This window comes from Astatotilapia calliptera, chromosome 11 (assembly GCF_900246225.1).
Source record: "Astatotilapia calliptera chromosome 11, fAstCal1.2, whole genome shotgun sequence".
In the NCBI taxonomy this organism is placed as follows: domain Eukaryota; kingdom Metazoa; phylum Chordata; class Actinopteri; order Cichliformes; family Cichlidae; genus Astatotilapia; species Astatotilapia calliptera.
In genome coordinates, this window is record NC_039312.1 from 23,238,033 (window position 1) to 23,252,786 (window position 14,754).

At 41.3% G+C, this 14,754-nt stretch overlaps 1 protein-coding gene across 3 annotated transcripts; it reads right to left on the reverse strand.

Annotated features, from left to right (window-relative positions):
- Positions 1-44: 44 nt before the first annotated feature.
- On the reverse strand, positions 45-14,747 carry g6fl (g6f-like). 3 transcript variants are annotated; one of them, XM_026185305.1, is made up of 12 exons: positions 14,691-14,747; positions 14,496-14,607; positions 10,848-11,180; positions 9,182-9,448; positions 8,839-8,874; positions 8,206-8,538; positions 5,595-5,870; positions 1,736-1,858; positions 1,453-1,526; positions 1,192-1,218; positions 767-813; positions 45-475 (listed from the first exon to the last, which is right to left on the reverse strand). In XM_026185305.1, exons 2-12 carry the CDS (start codon positions 14,509-14,511, stop codon positions 454-456), a joined length of 1,554 nt encoding a protein of 517 aa, XP_026041090.1. In that variant the 5' UTR covers positions 14,512-14,607; positions 14,691-14,747; the 3' UTR covers positions 45-453. The 3 variants fall into 3 exon arrangements, with proteins under 3 accessions (XP_026041090.1, XP_026041089.1, XP_026041088.1); XM_026185304.1 differs by having other exon boundaries at positions 14,496-14,739; XM_026185303.1 differs by lacking the exons at positions 14,496-14,607; positions 14,691-14,747 and adding an exon at positions 12,054-12,202.
- Between the last annotated feature and the right edge of the window lie 7 nt (positions 14,748-14,754).

A 14,754-nucleotide genomic window follows, 5' to 3' on the forward strand; every position in this document is an offset into this window, starting at 1 on the left:
AAGAATATCTTGTTTAGAAATTAAAGCAAGAATTACACCCAAAGTCTTTATTTAAAAGTTTAGTATACATATAAATTAGAATAAAATTATTGGTACATATATTATTTGCAGAAGATTATAAAATTGGAAAACAGCAAATATGACTGACAGCAAGGAAACTCATGAAAAGATCATTTGACATACAGAAGTAGGGTACTGTATCAACTGCTATACATGGGTGACAGGTTTTGAAGCATTTTAAGTAAAGAATGCTTTAACTTTACTACTTGACAATAGCTTAGAATAGAGTAAAAACATTTAAACAATTGTGTAGCATGTCCCTAAAGCACTGAAGTTTTTCTTTAAATCCAAACTCTGACATTTGGCTGTTACTTGTGTTTAAAAAGGCCTTCTGCAGCAGCTGGGAGCTGAGCGGATGTGACAGCTGGATACGGGGGAGATGTGGGTAGGTGATCAGCTTTGACACTGCTCGTATCTGAAAACAGAATGCAAAGACACACTCACAAACACACACACACAAATCTCCAGTGCCCCAGTCTCTTTTATTCTTCCTTAAACACAAACACAGACAGCCCACGCAACAACAGCACACGGGTGAAGGAGTGCTGCCTGTCAGCGCGTGGCGTGATATTATGCCACAGTGTCAGAGTGATTTTCAGGCTGGGGTGATTGGTGAGTGTGAGAAGAATGTGAAGGGCACATGAGTGGCAGTGCAAACACACAACATACAAAAGCACACACAGGTGATGCAACTGTGTTTGCTTACCGCTCCAGTTCTTTATAGACATCATCCTCTCCTCTTGGCTTCAAATCCTGACATAAAGAAGAAAGGGGAAACGGGAAAGAGAGAGAGAGAGAGTGAGTGAGAGTGAGAAGGAGTGGGACAGAGAGAAGGATAAAGAGATGTACTCAGGCCAGATTTATGTCCCTCTGGTGTGTAATGAGATTGATTTGTTAATACCACTAATGTAAGGGTGACAGTTGATAGGCAATGTTTTTATCTGAGTGAAGGCTGATAGATTAGAGGAGAAGACTGGAAGTGAGAAGGAAGACGTATCTGCTGACAGCTTAGGGAGGGTGCAATAGAGAGAATGAGACTTTGTATGCACTAGTGAAGATGTGTGTCACAGTTACTTGCACAGAGACATGCATGCACAGTGCCTGCATGTGTGTGAGTGCATAATAACTCACCATGTAGACTGGACCCTGGGGAGGGGCCTGTTGGGAGGGGAAAAAACTGGTTTAATGAACATCAAGTGACAGAGAGGGAGGGACACTTGAAGTCGGAGGAAAACAGAAGCAGACGAGGGAAGAAAAAGTGCACTATAGAAAGAAGACGGTAAAGGGGGGGGGGGGGGGGGAGGGGGAGGGAAGCAAATACCAGAGGGGCGATGGAGAAGCGGGGAAGATGAGGGCAAAAATCATCAGGAGGTATTTAGTTGAATTCATCACCTGTCTAATATCTTCAGGATTCTCATAGATGTTCTCTGCTTCACCCGAGTGGACAGACAGAGACTGCTCGATACCTGAGTACAAAAAGACAGTTACTAGTGTACACACACGCAAACACACTCGGCTGCACAGGGATGGAGGAGCTGGGAGTGGGGTGGGGGGCAGATTCATTACAACAACCCCAGAGGATGTCACGGCCCAGATCACTCAGTGGAAGCCAACAGGGGCCAAAGATGGACGGAACACGGAAAGCTGTCAAAAAAGAAAACGGCAGAAGACTCACCGCGATCAGAAATGTGTCTCTGTCTCCATAGCAACACACCGACAGCTGCGGCAACCAGGGGCACCAGGAGTAATAAAGCAGTGAGAGAAGGGCGCGGGGAGGAGGTGGTGTCATCGACACTCTCTACAAAAGGAAAAAGTGAGAGAAAGAGAAAAGAGAGAGAGAAGCATGATTTTTTCCAAGAACGGTGCTAATATAAAACTCAGAGAGCGGTGATGGTGTGCGGTTGAATGACATTAAGGCTGTCCAGGAACTTATTGCTGTTTGCTCTCCAGTTTGTTCTAGTCGAGCAGGGGGGGGGGGAACCTTTTTTTCTTAACACTTGGAGCTATATTTTAGGACATTTTGCACTTCCAATTTCCTGAACATGTTACATGGATTTGCATCATACTGCTGTCAGTCAAGGACAAAGGGTGCAGTGAAATAAGGCGAGGAAATCGAGACTCTAACAGACAGAATGAATAGTCTGTAGAGCAGCTTCGAAGACATCGATCTGACAGACCCTCCGTCTGGACAGTAAAGGCTGTCAATTTGAAGCGTGGATGAGAAGACGGAAAGCAGCAGTATCAAGGAGACCAGATACTCTCTGATCATTACAACAAACAACAAAAACTCAGCAAAATGCCACTTCCACACAAAGCTGTTTATGCAAAAACAAAACCCTAATTATTCCATTTCTCATTTTCTAAATATGATGTAGGTAAAGTCTGGAGATGCTTTTCTTTGCACTCCGTTGACATCTGATCCCAGCGACAAAAAGCTTCTAGGCAAACTGACAAACAATGGGGGATTGCAGTCCTTCAGCCAATCCTGGCCGATGCAGTATTTAAAAACAGGTGGTTTAAAAGCGTAGGCATGATTATCACAAACATTACATAAGCACAACATTAGCTCACTGTTGTACAAGTCAAATTTTGTGGGAAGAGCACATGCGTGCGATCAAACTTGTAAGGATTGTTTGCATAATGACGGTGACATCAGTCTTGCAAAACACAGCCACCGGGCAACATGGGAAGCAGCAGGGTGGCGCCTGTTTCCACAGAGATTGTGTAAATTAGTGCACCTGAACAAGCGCACCGTTGTCTGTCTGCTCAACTGTAGACAGAGCACAAAACGGTAAGATCTAACAAACGTCTTTGGGTTACACAAGAGAAGCCTCATTCACTCTCAATCACTGCAAAGACTGATTATGTAATTACATAATTAGCAGAATTTATGATTAACTCCTTCATTTAAGATTCTCCAAAGGACAGAAAAAAGGTGAAAAGTAAAGTTCACTTTCACCAACTTTTCACAAATTTTGTTTGAAAGGGGATTGGCCCTTGGGCTTCACCTTAGCCCCGGTGTCTCAGCTTTTAGCCAGCTTCAAAATAATCAATCATTATGTGCTGTGTGAGGTGTAATTGATTGGTGAGTGAGTGTAGAGGTTGCTAATGGAATATTGTAGTGAGAGCTGACCCCAAGACTGACCTGCTCTGTTCTCCATGCCAGCTTTAACGCATGAATTATGGTAATTGAGCACAGTGAAGTGAGGCGTAACTGCCCCTAGATTCTCGTGACCACTTGTCCTCTTCTTTCTTTCTTTCTTTCTTTCTTTCTTTCTTTCTTTCTTTCTTTCACCTTCCTCTATATCTTTACTATTTCTTTCCCCCATTGCCACTTCTTTACCTCATCTATTTAATCTCAAATGAGGTAGGGAGTGATTTATATTATTGCAATTGTAGGGAGGAGTGCCTGAAGAACTGCTTGAATGCTTTGCAAACGATGGACAAACTGAAGATAGAAAATGACTGCAGAAAATCCCTGACATTTGAAGTATGTTGTGTGCTCCTCAGCACAATAATTGGTTCAATTCTGCATTCTTTGAACTCTGCCACCGGTGAAAGAATTTTGACAGTGCATTGTTATTTTACCTCCTACACCATGCACTCTGCTTGGCTTACATTTCAGTTAATATCCTAAAATTATAAATATAAATATGGGTTGTTTGGTGCACTAAAAACTTGCTTCACTTACTTCCTGCTCAAAGCACAAAAATGATGCTACCCGAGATGTCTTCCAGAGAAAAAAAAAACAGTTCAGAAACCTTGAACTGTCACTACTTATTGTCACATTATCCATTATTAACCATGATTTGATTTTTTGTGCTATCTTGCACTATTGCTGTGTTTGTGCAGTCTGCCACTTTTCAACAGAAAAAAAATGTAGGTCATCCAACACTCACATTATTTGAATTTTCACTCTGTTCAGTCTAAATTCCCTGTGACATGCTGGAAAAATGCAACGCTTGTCATATTTATTCTACACACAGTTGCAAGAAATAGTTTGAATTCCCAGAATTTATGAGGCGATTACTCATAAAATGTGGTCTTATCTTTATCTAAGTCACAATTATAGACAAATCTGATTAAAAATAATAACAAACACAGAGCTACCAGCTAGAGTGCAGGCTGAAAGTTGTTACACTCTTGAATTTATTAACTTGCTGAACCCCCTTTAACAACAACAATCTCCAGTGGATTTTTTTTCCTGTGGCTGCTTCTGAGACTTGCGCATCTTTGAGACGCTCTTGTTTCAGTTCATCAGTATTTCAGGGACATCTTGATTGAACAGCCCCCTTCGGGTCAAACCACAACATCTCAGTTGGGTCGAGGTCAGAACTCAGAATTGGTGTGATGTTTGCAGGACGCCCACTCCGAGGGAGAGCAGCTACAGTCCTGATTTTCCTCCACTTGCAGACAGTTTTTCTTGTAAACTCATGAACACCCATGTCTTGAGAGAAATGCTTTTGGAGCCCTTTCTAGCAATATGCACTTCTATGATGCCATCATCATGTGAGAGTTGCTTCAAGCCAGTCTCTCTTGAGAAGAGCAGACTTTGCCAGTAACCTGACTTTGTGTGCATGTATTTAGTAAGAAGAGGCACATCTCCAGCCCACACTTCCAGTCTAACCTGAGCACAGAAGCACCCTAACTTCTCTCAGCCTAGACTTTAAATATTTACTCTGTGTGCTCAATCTGTGCATAAAAAGTGCAACTTCTAGCTACATATTGAGTCAGATTGTGTTTGACTATAAGCATGACTTAGCTTATCATCAGAATATCCAAAAAGTCCAAAAACTTTCTCTTACAACTGTATATGTATCTCAACCTGACCACTCCAATCAGACAAAATCTTGCTGCCTCATCTCTTCTCCTACTCGCCATTCACCCTCCAACGCTCGTTCTTTCCTGTGCATTATTCTTATAGCTTTACCATCACCATGCATCACGATGAGCTCTGGGGGCCTTCAACCCAAGTGATGTATTGGGTTATGGGGAGTGAACTCATCTCTGCTAAGGGATTCATTCAACTGTCACATCCTCCTGTGTTCCTCCACAGCCACCAATACAATAAGCTTGAATTATTTAGTTTTTGTGGGAAGAGATGTCCTAAGGTCTTGTCTTCTTATACTCAGATAGCTGGGTGAGTTTGATGAGAAAAAAAAATAGCCTATATGGCTTTATATTTTCTAGAATAAAATGCAGAGTAGAATATTATCCAATGCATTAAGTTATTCAGCTGGATATTATCACAAAGACTTTTTGTACGGAAGCTTTGACCTGTGACCTCTTTAGCTACATTAAGAAAGCATAACATATGGTATCTGTCATGAGCTTTCGTCTCTGTAAACCCAAGGCTCTCTGGCAGACGAGCTGACCTGGGGTTGGCTTGAATACGCCATAGAACGCTTCGTGCAGCAGATATCCGGGAAGCATCCACATTCATGGTTAATTATTCCCAAGCAGACAGGAAGTCTGCCAGGACTGTTGTGTGTTATATAATAGTGATCCTAAAGAAAATCAGAAAACACACCAACCTTTGGACAAATTCTGCACAACCTTTGGAGACACTGTGATAGCTTGTGTTGCCTGAATGGCCTGCCCATTTTTCAGGTGGAGAACGCAGGTGTAGTTTCCTGCTATGTCAGAGGTGATGGGCAAGGGCAGACTGGTGGTGATGCTGCCAAGGCTGCTGCTTGACATCTTTAGCTTTCGACTAACGTTGTGATGCTTCCACTCGACTTTTCGGACCTGGGACCGCTCCGAGTAGAGGCAGATCAACTCCATCTTTGAGGAATATTTCTTGATTTTAACTGTGGAGGTGATGCAGAGTGATAAGCGGATGAGTGGAGGGCAGCACGGGAAGAGAACGAGACCAAAGAAATAAAGGGAAGCCAGTAGGAATGATGAGTTACAGAAAAGGCAGTTGCGGGGGGGAACAAGGTGTGTTAAAGGGTAGTGTGTGAATATAGAAAAGGGCAAGGACAGATAGAGAGTAATGAGGTAAAGGGATATGAAAAACAAAGAACAATTCAGAGAAGGGTCAAAATAATATATATTCATTAACTTGATTTGCTGCTAATGCATCGCTTGACTGTGACTGATGTTTAGTGTCTCATCAAAGTGGAATGAGAATCCATCTGGGTGTAATCAAGCTCCACAGACCCCATCCACACACACATAAAAAACACACACATTTCACTCTTGATTAGCGTGATCAGTGTGGGCCACCTACAGCCTTGGTGGGAGGGCAGCAGGTATAATCATGCATAATGATACTTATAATGAGGTGGGGTAAAAATATGTGCATCACATGATTAGTGCATTGGTGGTGCATGGTTGGATGTGTGTGTGTATGGGATGCAGATGTGTAAAGCAGGGTGACAGCGACAGTGACTGATCGGCCGGTCATGTCTGGACAACTGTGATGGATGCCAAGGGGACTGTGATTAGTAAAACCCTCCAAGGCCACCATGACAGGGCATGGTGTATGCGTGCATATTAGCTTTGGTGAATGTGGGTGATAATGTGTGCTTCTGCAAAGTGTGAAAACTCCTCAAGGCACACTCATAAAAATCAACAAGCACTCTGCTTGATTTTTTTTCCTCCTTTAAATTTATGAATTGAGCAAATGTTCTTTTTCATGTGTGTAAAGTCAGTGTATTCCTTTAATAATGTAATTTATCAGTGGCTGCAGGAAATTTTCTCTTCCTTTATTCTGCAGTCAGAGTGCATCGTCTGTAGGAACACTGAACTGGGTTAGAGAAAAAGTCGGTGTCTTGCTCAAGGACAATTCAGCAGGAGAAATGACACCTTGACACGGGCCTCCTGGAAGGAAGTCTCTTTTCACTACAGCACTCTTTGAGCCTGCACTGACTTTGCAACTAAGCTGCACATAGTTTAGTTTCACAATTTATATGGTTTTTATTCTATGGTAAGTTCAACACCATTGTCCAGTGTCATTGTGAAATGTATTAGCAGAGGAACAAAAGAGGCATTTATATTAGTTTAGTATAAAGACTTTAAGCAAAGTTTGTTTGTTTTTTCCAGTGAAAAAATATCTAAGGTTTGCCAAACAGCCTTAAACATACTCGGACTTATTGTGCAGCAAGCAAAGACGCTGCAATGAGGCTGATTTTATTAACATATTTTAGACTGATCTACGTTGTTAGAATGGGCTTAACCTCACAGTCTAATGCAAACTAGACAGTTCTCAAAAAAAGAGGATCAACTTATTTTGACCCTAAAAAGTTTTCCTCCCACATCCAGGGTAACTTAGAACTACGACAAAGATAAAAAACAATGACATTAACTAAAAAAATGGCAGCTAAAATTGTGGCGTAAAAAAGAAGGAGGTTGATTGTCTGGAAAAACTGTAGCTACTTTTTGTGTATTGCTATATTTTGAATTTTTCTGTAACAATATCCTGGTAAATGTGAAATTTTCAAGCCGAAAAAAGATTTGTGTTAATCATCAGTTAGATACTAAGCCAAACAAAGCAAGTTATTTTGATCTATGACGTCACCCCGAGCACAAAAGTGAATAAGCATGTTTCATTTAATGTCAAAGTACTGCTTTAAAAGTGTACAGAAAATGAAAAAATATAATAATAAAAACAGAATAAGTAGGTGGAGAAATATAACAAATGGAGATGCCACCAGCGATTACATGAAAGGTCACTGAATGAATTGATGAGTATGAAAATGATGAGTGAGTCATATGTTATGGCCTTTGCAGGATTTCAGCTCAACACAAAAACATATGGCATACTTTATGATGAAAAGACCAAATAAAACCCATCCATCCACCCATGCATACCTACATATATATACACACACATACATACATCAACTGTTTACAAAGCTTGTAGTAATATATTTTGAAGGCAGCGCTTAAATTCGTCCAGCAAATTTAAAAGTCTAAAATCTCTCTAGAATCTGTGTCAAGGAGAATAAAGACAATTTGTCTTTCCATGTATCTCTTTTATCACAGATGCTTGCATAACAGCATCCTTTATGTCATTCTAACACATGTTACACTAAAACCAACAGTCCTAATCTCCAGTGACCCACTGGAGCTGCTCCTATTGTTTTATTCCTTCCAGTCCACCTCTTTCTACTGCCTCCTCCCTCTGACCCCGATCTGTACCTTTCAGCACGCTGAGCGACGTCCTCTGGCTGAAAACGTTGTCATTGAGCAAGACTTCACAGACGTAGAGGCCACCATCTTTCAAGTCAGGAGTAAGCAGAAAGGAAAAGCTCCCAGCCTCTGGGTTGTAGGGTAGACCAGCCATCTGTAGTTTCTCGTTTTGATTAGTCATTAGAGTACCCCTCCAACGGTCGTAATCGAACACCTTCTTCATATTATTTTGATTTCTGGTGTCTGGAGGAACCCAGTTCACCTGCACATAGTCCCCCACAACACCAGGACAGGTTAAGAGGAAGGATGTGTGAGCCTGAATGGCAGTGGAGATCAGAGGACCTGCAGGAAAGGGTGGAGGAGGACAGATATGGAGACATTACTGTCCAAGAAGACACGTGGATGGGGAATTCAGACTTAAAAAGTGGATGCATGAAGAGTGGGGTAGAGAAACTATAAACAGAATAGCAAGAAAGTGGGAAAATGGAGATACAGTAGGGGAAAAAATTCCTTCAACAATAGGGATTACATTCTTATATGCTGAGAGTCACTTCTTCAGCTCTGCTCTTGCATTCTGCTCTGCCTGATTACCAAGCTGCTGACACAGGACTTTCAGACTGCTTGTGTTACAGAGTTACTTACCATGTGTTATATTGGTGAATGAGGCCACTTTGTCAGCTGTGGGGATGGGGTTGGGTGGGGGGCAAAAAGCAAATAATGAATAATACATAAATGTAGCAACTATAATATTCACAGGAGGACTAGCTGGATTTTAGTGCAGATCTACACTCTGCTTTTGAGTCTTGAAACTGGTCTATAAAAGTAAATACTTTGAAGAACTGTAGCTACAAGACTTCTAAATAAATAATGCTGTTGCTGGAGTTTCTGGCATTGATGCCCACTTGCACCATCAATAAAAGCAACAACAAATGCATTCTAGCTCGTAATGCTTCTGCACGGCTTCTCTTCTTCCAGTCAGCCTTACCAGAAACTGTTACATCCACATTGAAAGCAAAGAGACGGCTGCTGCTGTTACCCCGGGGGTAAACCATACAGACATAAGCACCATCATCGTTGTTCAGAACTTGTGGTAGTTTGGCCACAGTGTTGGTCTTTGACTTTTTTTCGCTCTTCAGTGTAATATCACCAGGTCCTGCCCAGGTGACCTTTGTGAAGGCAAAGTCAGGAGTGACGCTGGCAATCAGCCGCAGGGTGCTGTACTGAGGAATGGGTACATCGGGGACGACGCTGACTGGAGATGAGACAGGAAAGAGTTAATTTGTGCAAATGCACTTAATTCTCCAGCCATTTAAACAAACATTCATTGTGGCAGGCAAAAACAGCCTTTTATTGCTGTATCTGGATGATGTGAGGCTCATTTCGATTGCAAGTAAATTATTTATCTGCTGTGTAACTATCAACATAAATCTAGTGGGTTTTAAAGTCCAGTGTTTCCCTCTGGAATGCAGTGGATTAAAGGTTCAAATAAAACAGTGTAAAGCGAGCTGCATATATAGGTGCACTACTTGACTTAAGAAGATGTGCCAGATGTTACGAAATAAAAGTGTGGTTGCAGAAAAGATCATTTCCTACATATACTGTTTGCTGTCATTTATAAATCAAGCAAATAATATTCTTTTAGTTATGCAGCATTGTGAAGAAGAACTGTGTATAAAAAAGACATAGAGAGATTTAAAAGAAAAGGAAAGGACAGCATGGAGGAGCCGAAACGCAGAAAAATCAAAAACAACTAAGTTAAAGTCTCCCTACACTAAAAGATTTAGTTGGTATTTCTTCTCCTGGTTGTGGGACTCTACAGAATGATGGATGTTCAGAGACACATGAAAGCTCTTCAAGTGGAAAGTTTCTCTGAGTGTACCTAAAATGTATTCTTAAAGATGAGTACCCAGAAGACTGATCTGGGACAGACATCACAACTACTTTGAAAGTCAGTGGTCCAATAGGTAAAATACACTGTTGAAGCCCGGACTCACAAACACTGAGAACAGACTTTTTCAGCGGCAGCTTGTGTCCTGTAGTAACATTTGGAAATTCATCTATCTGTTTTCTTAACTGCTTATCTGCTAGGTGTGGTGGGCTCGAGCCCTCGTCATGGTCTGACAGACCACATTTTTCCTTCCCACTGTCACTCACTAACTGTTTGCTCATGAGGGTCATCTGATTGTGTTATTGTAGGGTCTTTACCTACAATGTAAATTTCCTTGTGGTGACTTGGAGAAATGGTGCTATATAAACAGAACTGAACTGAATTTGGAGGGGGGGAAGGTAAACACAAGGAGAACCCTCACATCCACACCTACAGTTGATTTAGAAGCACCACGAAGATGGAGTACCTGAGAAAACCCCATCCAAACTTCATGTAATCAAGCAGGAGGTTTCAACCTACAGCTTTCTTGCTGTGCTAACCATTGCACTGCCATGCAGCCATGCTGAGAATTCTTGAAAACCGCATTACAAAAATTATTATTTAATGATGAGTGTGTTTAGATCTCACAAATTACCTGGTGGGGAACTTTAATCATTTATAGATCTGTATAAACACATATGCATACTTTATATATCTGAAAATCTTTGATGACATGTTAGTAGGAGTATCTTTCAAATGCACAATAACGTCTTGTTATTCCTACCTGTAAGGATGACTAAAAGGATAATCTCCTCCTTAAGTATCTTCTCTTGTTGTTGTATCAAGCATGAGTAGAAACCAATGTCTGCTGCTTCAGGCTTTAAAGACAGTGAGAAAACCCCACTGTCTTTAAAGTTAGAGTCAGTCAGTTGCATGGATGGCTTCAAGGCACTTCCAGAGATCCTTTCATTTGTACTGGCTAACATGATCAATTTCCACTCATTTGTACAAAATAGCTTCACCTTCCAGTTAATGGTCACAGGCCCTCTCACACTTGTGTCATTGCAGATCAAAGTGGTAAGCATTCCTTCTCTGACCACCACAACATTGTTCCAATCTGAAGGAGAATAGACACGTTTGCCATTATAAAAGATTAATTCCTGAAGCTGAAATGCATTGAAAATATAGTCTTGCTTTACTGCTCGAGTTTTTTTAATCTTGTGCGCAAAGGACAGGATTATGTTTTTCAACTCAAGAAATGACTCTACACATGGCCATATGTAGAGTAAAAGCAACTATTACAGTTAATCCTCATCCCTATTTATGAGTAAAAATGATTTAGATGAGTTTAGCTGAGGCTATTATGAGGCTTCTGTTGTTAGAGTCAGTCATACATAATGGTTATCTTTCAAAGTCTTTTTAGCACAGAATTCCTCTCTTTGTTTCCCCAGACGGTACAGTATTTCCTTGTAGTGCTGCTGTGGATGGATAGTAACAAAAAGAACTTTGCACTAAAAAGACTACGGGAGATAACAACTCGATTTATGTAAAACAGACAACTAAAGCTTCACATTTGCTTCAAATGAATTTAAAATGCATTTCAGAAAAACAAATACTGTGGATTTTTCCATCTTATGATAACTGTGGGCATATCGGTGCTGCATAGGATTAAATAGCAAGGTAAACTGGACCAGGTGGCAAAAACGGCAAACAGCAAAAGGAGAGAAGAAAGCTTTTTTCCTTCTTCTTAACTTGGTAAAAGATACAGTAGGTATAGTTTTTTTTTTTTTAAATTGACCCTCTGGGACAACAAAACAAGCCTCGCTAGGTGTGACTCATCATCGTAATTTACATTCAGAGCTGTGAATTCATTAAAGTTTGCACTACAAAAGCTGTAATTGCTGGGAAATGAAGGCAGTGTTTTCAGCATGAATAGTTTCAAGTACAGTTAAAAAATGTGCTTCCAAAAATCACAGAAATCGGTTCGTACCTGTGATGCCGATGCGACAAGAATATACCACAGAGAAGGAAGCAAGAATAAAGGTGAGAAAACCAGCCTCCATCACAGATTTAAAGAAAAGAAAAACCACTCTCACTGCACCAGTTGTCTCTGTCTTTGACACTGTGACCTTTCTTACTCTTCTTCGGAACAGCAAGAAGTATTTTTCTGCATCCTCCAATATTATTGGTTTGCCTGAGTGGCATCTTAACAACTTTGCTGCACATCTTTGAGCCGAACAGGATATGGAGCAACCAGAATGGACATAATCAGCAGGAAAAGACTGTTATTATTCCAGTCATGTATGTGTGCATGGAGCTGATAAAATACATACACGGGCATTACCATAATGTTGGTGTATGATGTTTTACAACACTTCCGAGCTGAACTTCAGGGCAATTAGTAACAGAACTTCTGACCCCAACGCCGAGTTTGACAAAAGGAACGAGCATGTACTCATGTGCGTATCACAATGTGTGTGTGAAACTGAGAAAACGATAAGAATAACAGAAAGTGAGGGATTGAGGGAGATGAAAAAGCGAGAAATAAAGAGCTTGGGTTGGTGTGGGTGCACTGCAACCCCTAGGCTACATGTCTTTACATCCCATAAATGTCTTTAATTAAGCTAAAGGTATTATCAGCTCCTCTGAGCACTATTACAGATTTTTCCATAATTACCATTGGGTGAATGGGGGCGGTGAAGAGAGATAGTGAAAGAGAGAGAGAGAGGGAGAGAAAGTAGATATGTATTGTGGGTGTCTAATGACGGGGAAAGAGAGAAAAAAAATTAAGAGCAGCACGAGGGGGAGAAATGTGGAAGGAGAGGTGCTCAGACAGAATAAAAAAACCCGGGGAGAGAAGAAGTGTGAGAGAGTGTTGCAAGGGAACAGAGACAGTGTGACTTCAAAGAAGCCTGTGGCTGCTGACAAAGAACGTGGTGCTGATCCTGTGGCCCCTCCTCTATGGGTAAATAATCACCATAAGCCTTGGCTCTGTCTAATGAAGCCACTGCCAATGAGCTAATATCTGTTAACTATGGGCTTCATTATCACTGCCACAGACCCCTGGAGAGCATGAGGATGGAGGACGGGATGAATAGCAGAGAGAAGTGAAGGACGAGTGGACAAAGAAAACTGAATGACATGGGAAGAGGGAGAGAGGAAGGGAAGGGAAGGAAGGAAGGAAGGAAGGAAGGAAGGAAGGAAGGAAGGAAGGAAGGAAGGAAGGAAGGAAGGAAGGAAGGAGAAATTAGGAAGGGGAGGAAAGTGAAGTTTAAATGAAGGGAAGGTGTAAGGGTATGAGATGGTGAGAAAAAAGGAGTTGAGGTACTGTGTAAAGAAAGTGGGTAGTGGCTGTTAAGTGGAAGGTGTGAAGGTCGATTTGGTACGGGTATGAAAAATGGATGAGTGTGGGAAGGAAAAGGAATGAAACCCTCCATTTGGTGGCGACTTTCTTTAAAGCTCCTATTCTCCCATGAATGCATAAGATTTAGCAGCAGCAGTGCAGGTATGGGTGGTCTTCGCTCACTTCCCATGACTGTGCTGGTCTTCTAACACTGTGCTACAGAGCCAGGAGGCAGAATTAATTCCTTTTTAGGAAAAGAAGTCTAAAAGAAAGATATACTTTACAGCTGTTTTTTCAGGTGTGCACACCATTGCTTGACCTCTGATCACTATCAGCGTCTTCAGAATTTGCATCTCAGTAATAGTCTGGAAATAAGAAGCTTGAGGGGAACTGAGAAAAGGAAGAGAACGGCAGGAAGAAGGCAACATGGTTTAAACTGTGGGACTTACGGAGATGTAATTACATTGGCTGTAAAACACTTGGGTATAGGGATTAGACCTAAACCAGATAATGCCATTGCTATGCTAGTGTGCACCCTGCTTCAGAGGAAAATAGGGCAAAATGAATTGGAAGTTATTCCGTAGAAGAAAAAAATCTCATCAACAATGAGTGTGCTGGAGTCTGCAAATAGATACATGAGAAGCTGTTTCCTTTTGATTTGATTTTTGTGGCTGCCACTGGTTTCGTATTTTGTCGTTCATTAATGAATGCTTATTGATTTTGGCATCTGCTGTTCTGGGGTTTATATGAGCTAATGTCACGTCTGTGCGCGGAAGCAGACAGCAGAGGGCGTAAGCATCATCTGCTTTATTTCATCATGACTCGGAGGAATTGTGTAAGCTAACTTTATGTTGTTGTTGTTGTTTTGTTTTCTGGCGTGTTTTTTTAAAATATAGTTTTAGGTTGTAAGTCACTTTTCTGTTGCAACAATTAGTAGTCTACACAAATTGCTGGTGAGATTATTTTACTTGGCAGCGCCCTAAAATTGGAAGTGGGTCGTGAAAACCGTATCATCCTGATGCTTTTGAAGGAATAAATCTCCCCCTCAAAGTGAAGCACATAAATTTTGTGACTCTGTTCTTTACGCACCAGCTCCACTGCGCATCTGCCCGTCAAAGAAGAGAGATCACTCCTCTGGTGTCTTTCCTCCCATTTTCTTCTTTGGTACAGTTCATCATCGGGGGTCTGTGAACAGCGGGTGCTGTGTGGTGAACAGATTGGAAAGCTCCATGAGGCAAATCTGTGATATTGGGCTGTACAAATAAATTCGCCTTGACTTAAAACCTGCTGCGTAGTTTGGATGGTATCTAGGTGCAGGTTGTATTCCAGGGAAAAATTCTTTCAGCAA

Excerpts from the sequence above, each read along its gene's own strand:
- g6fl (XM_026185303.1), bottom strand. The coding sequence starts at position 12,126 with ATGGAGGCTGGTTTTCTCACCTTTATTCTTGCTTCCTTCTCTGTGGTA. Across the intron at positions 8,875-9,181 it reads TGTGGATGTAACAGTTTCTG|CTGACAAAGTGGCCTCATTC; the intron begins GTAAGGCTGACT and ends CCATCCCCACAG. Across the intron at positions 1,859-5,594 it reads TGTGCAGAATTTGTCCAAAG|AGAGTGTCGATGACACCACC; the intron begins GTTGGTGTGTTT and ends TTCCTTTTGTAG.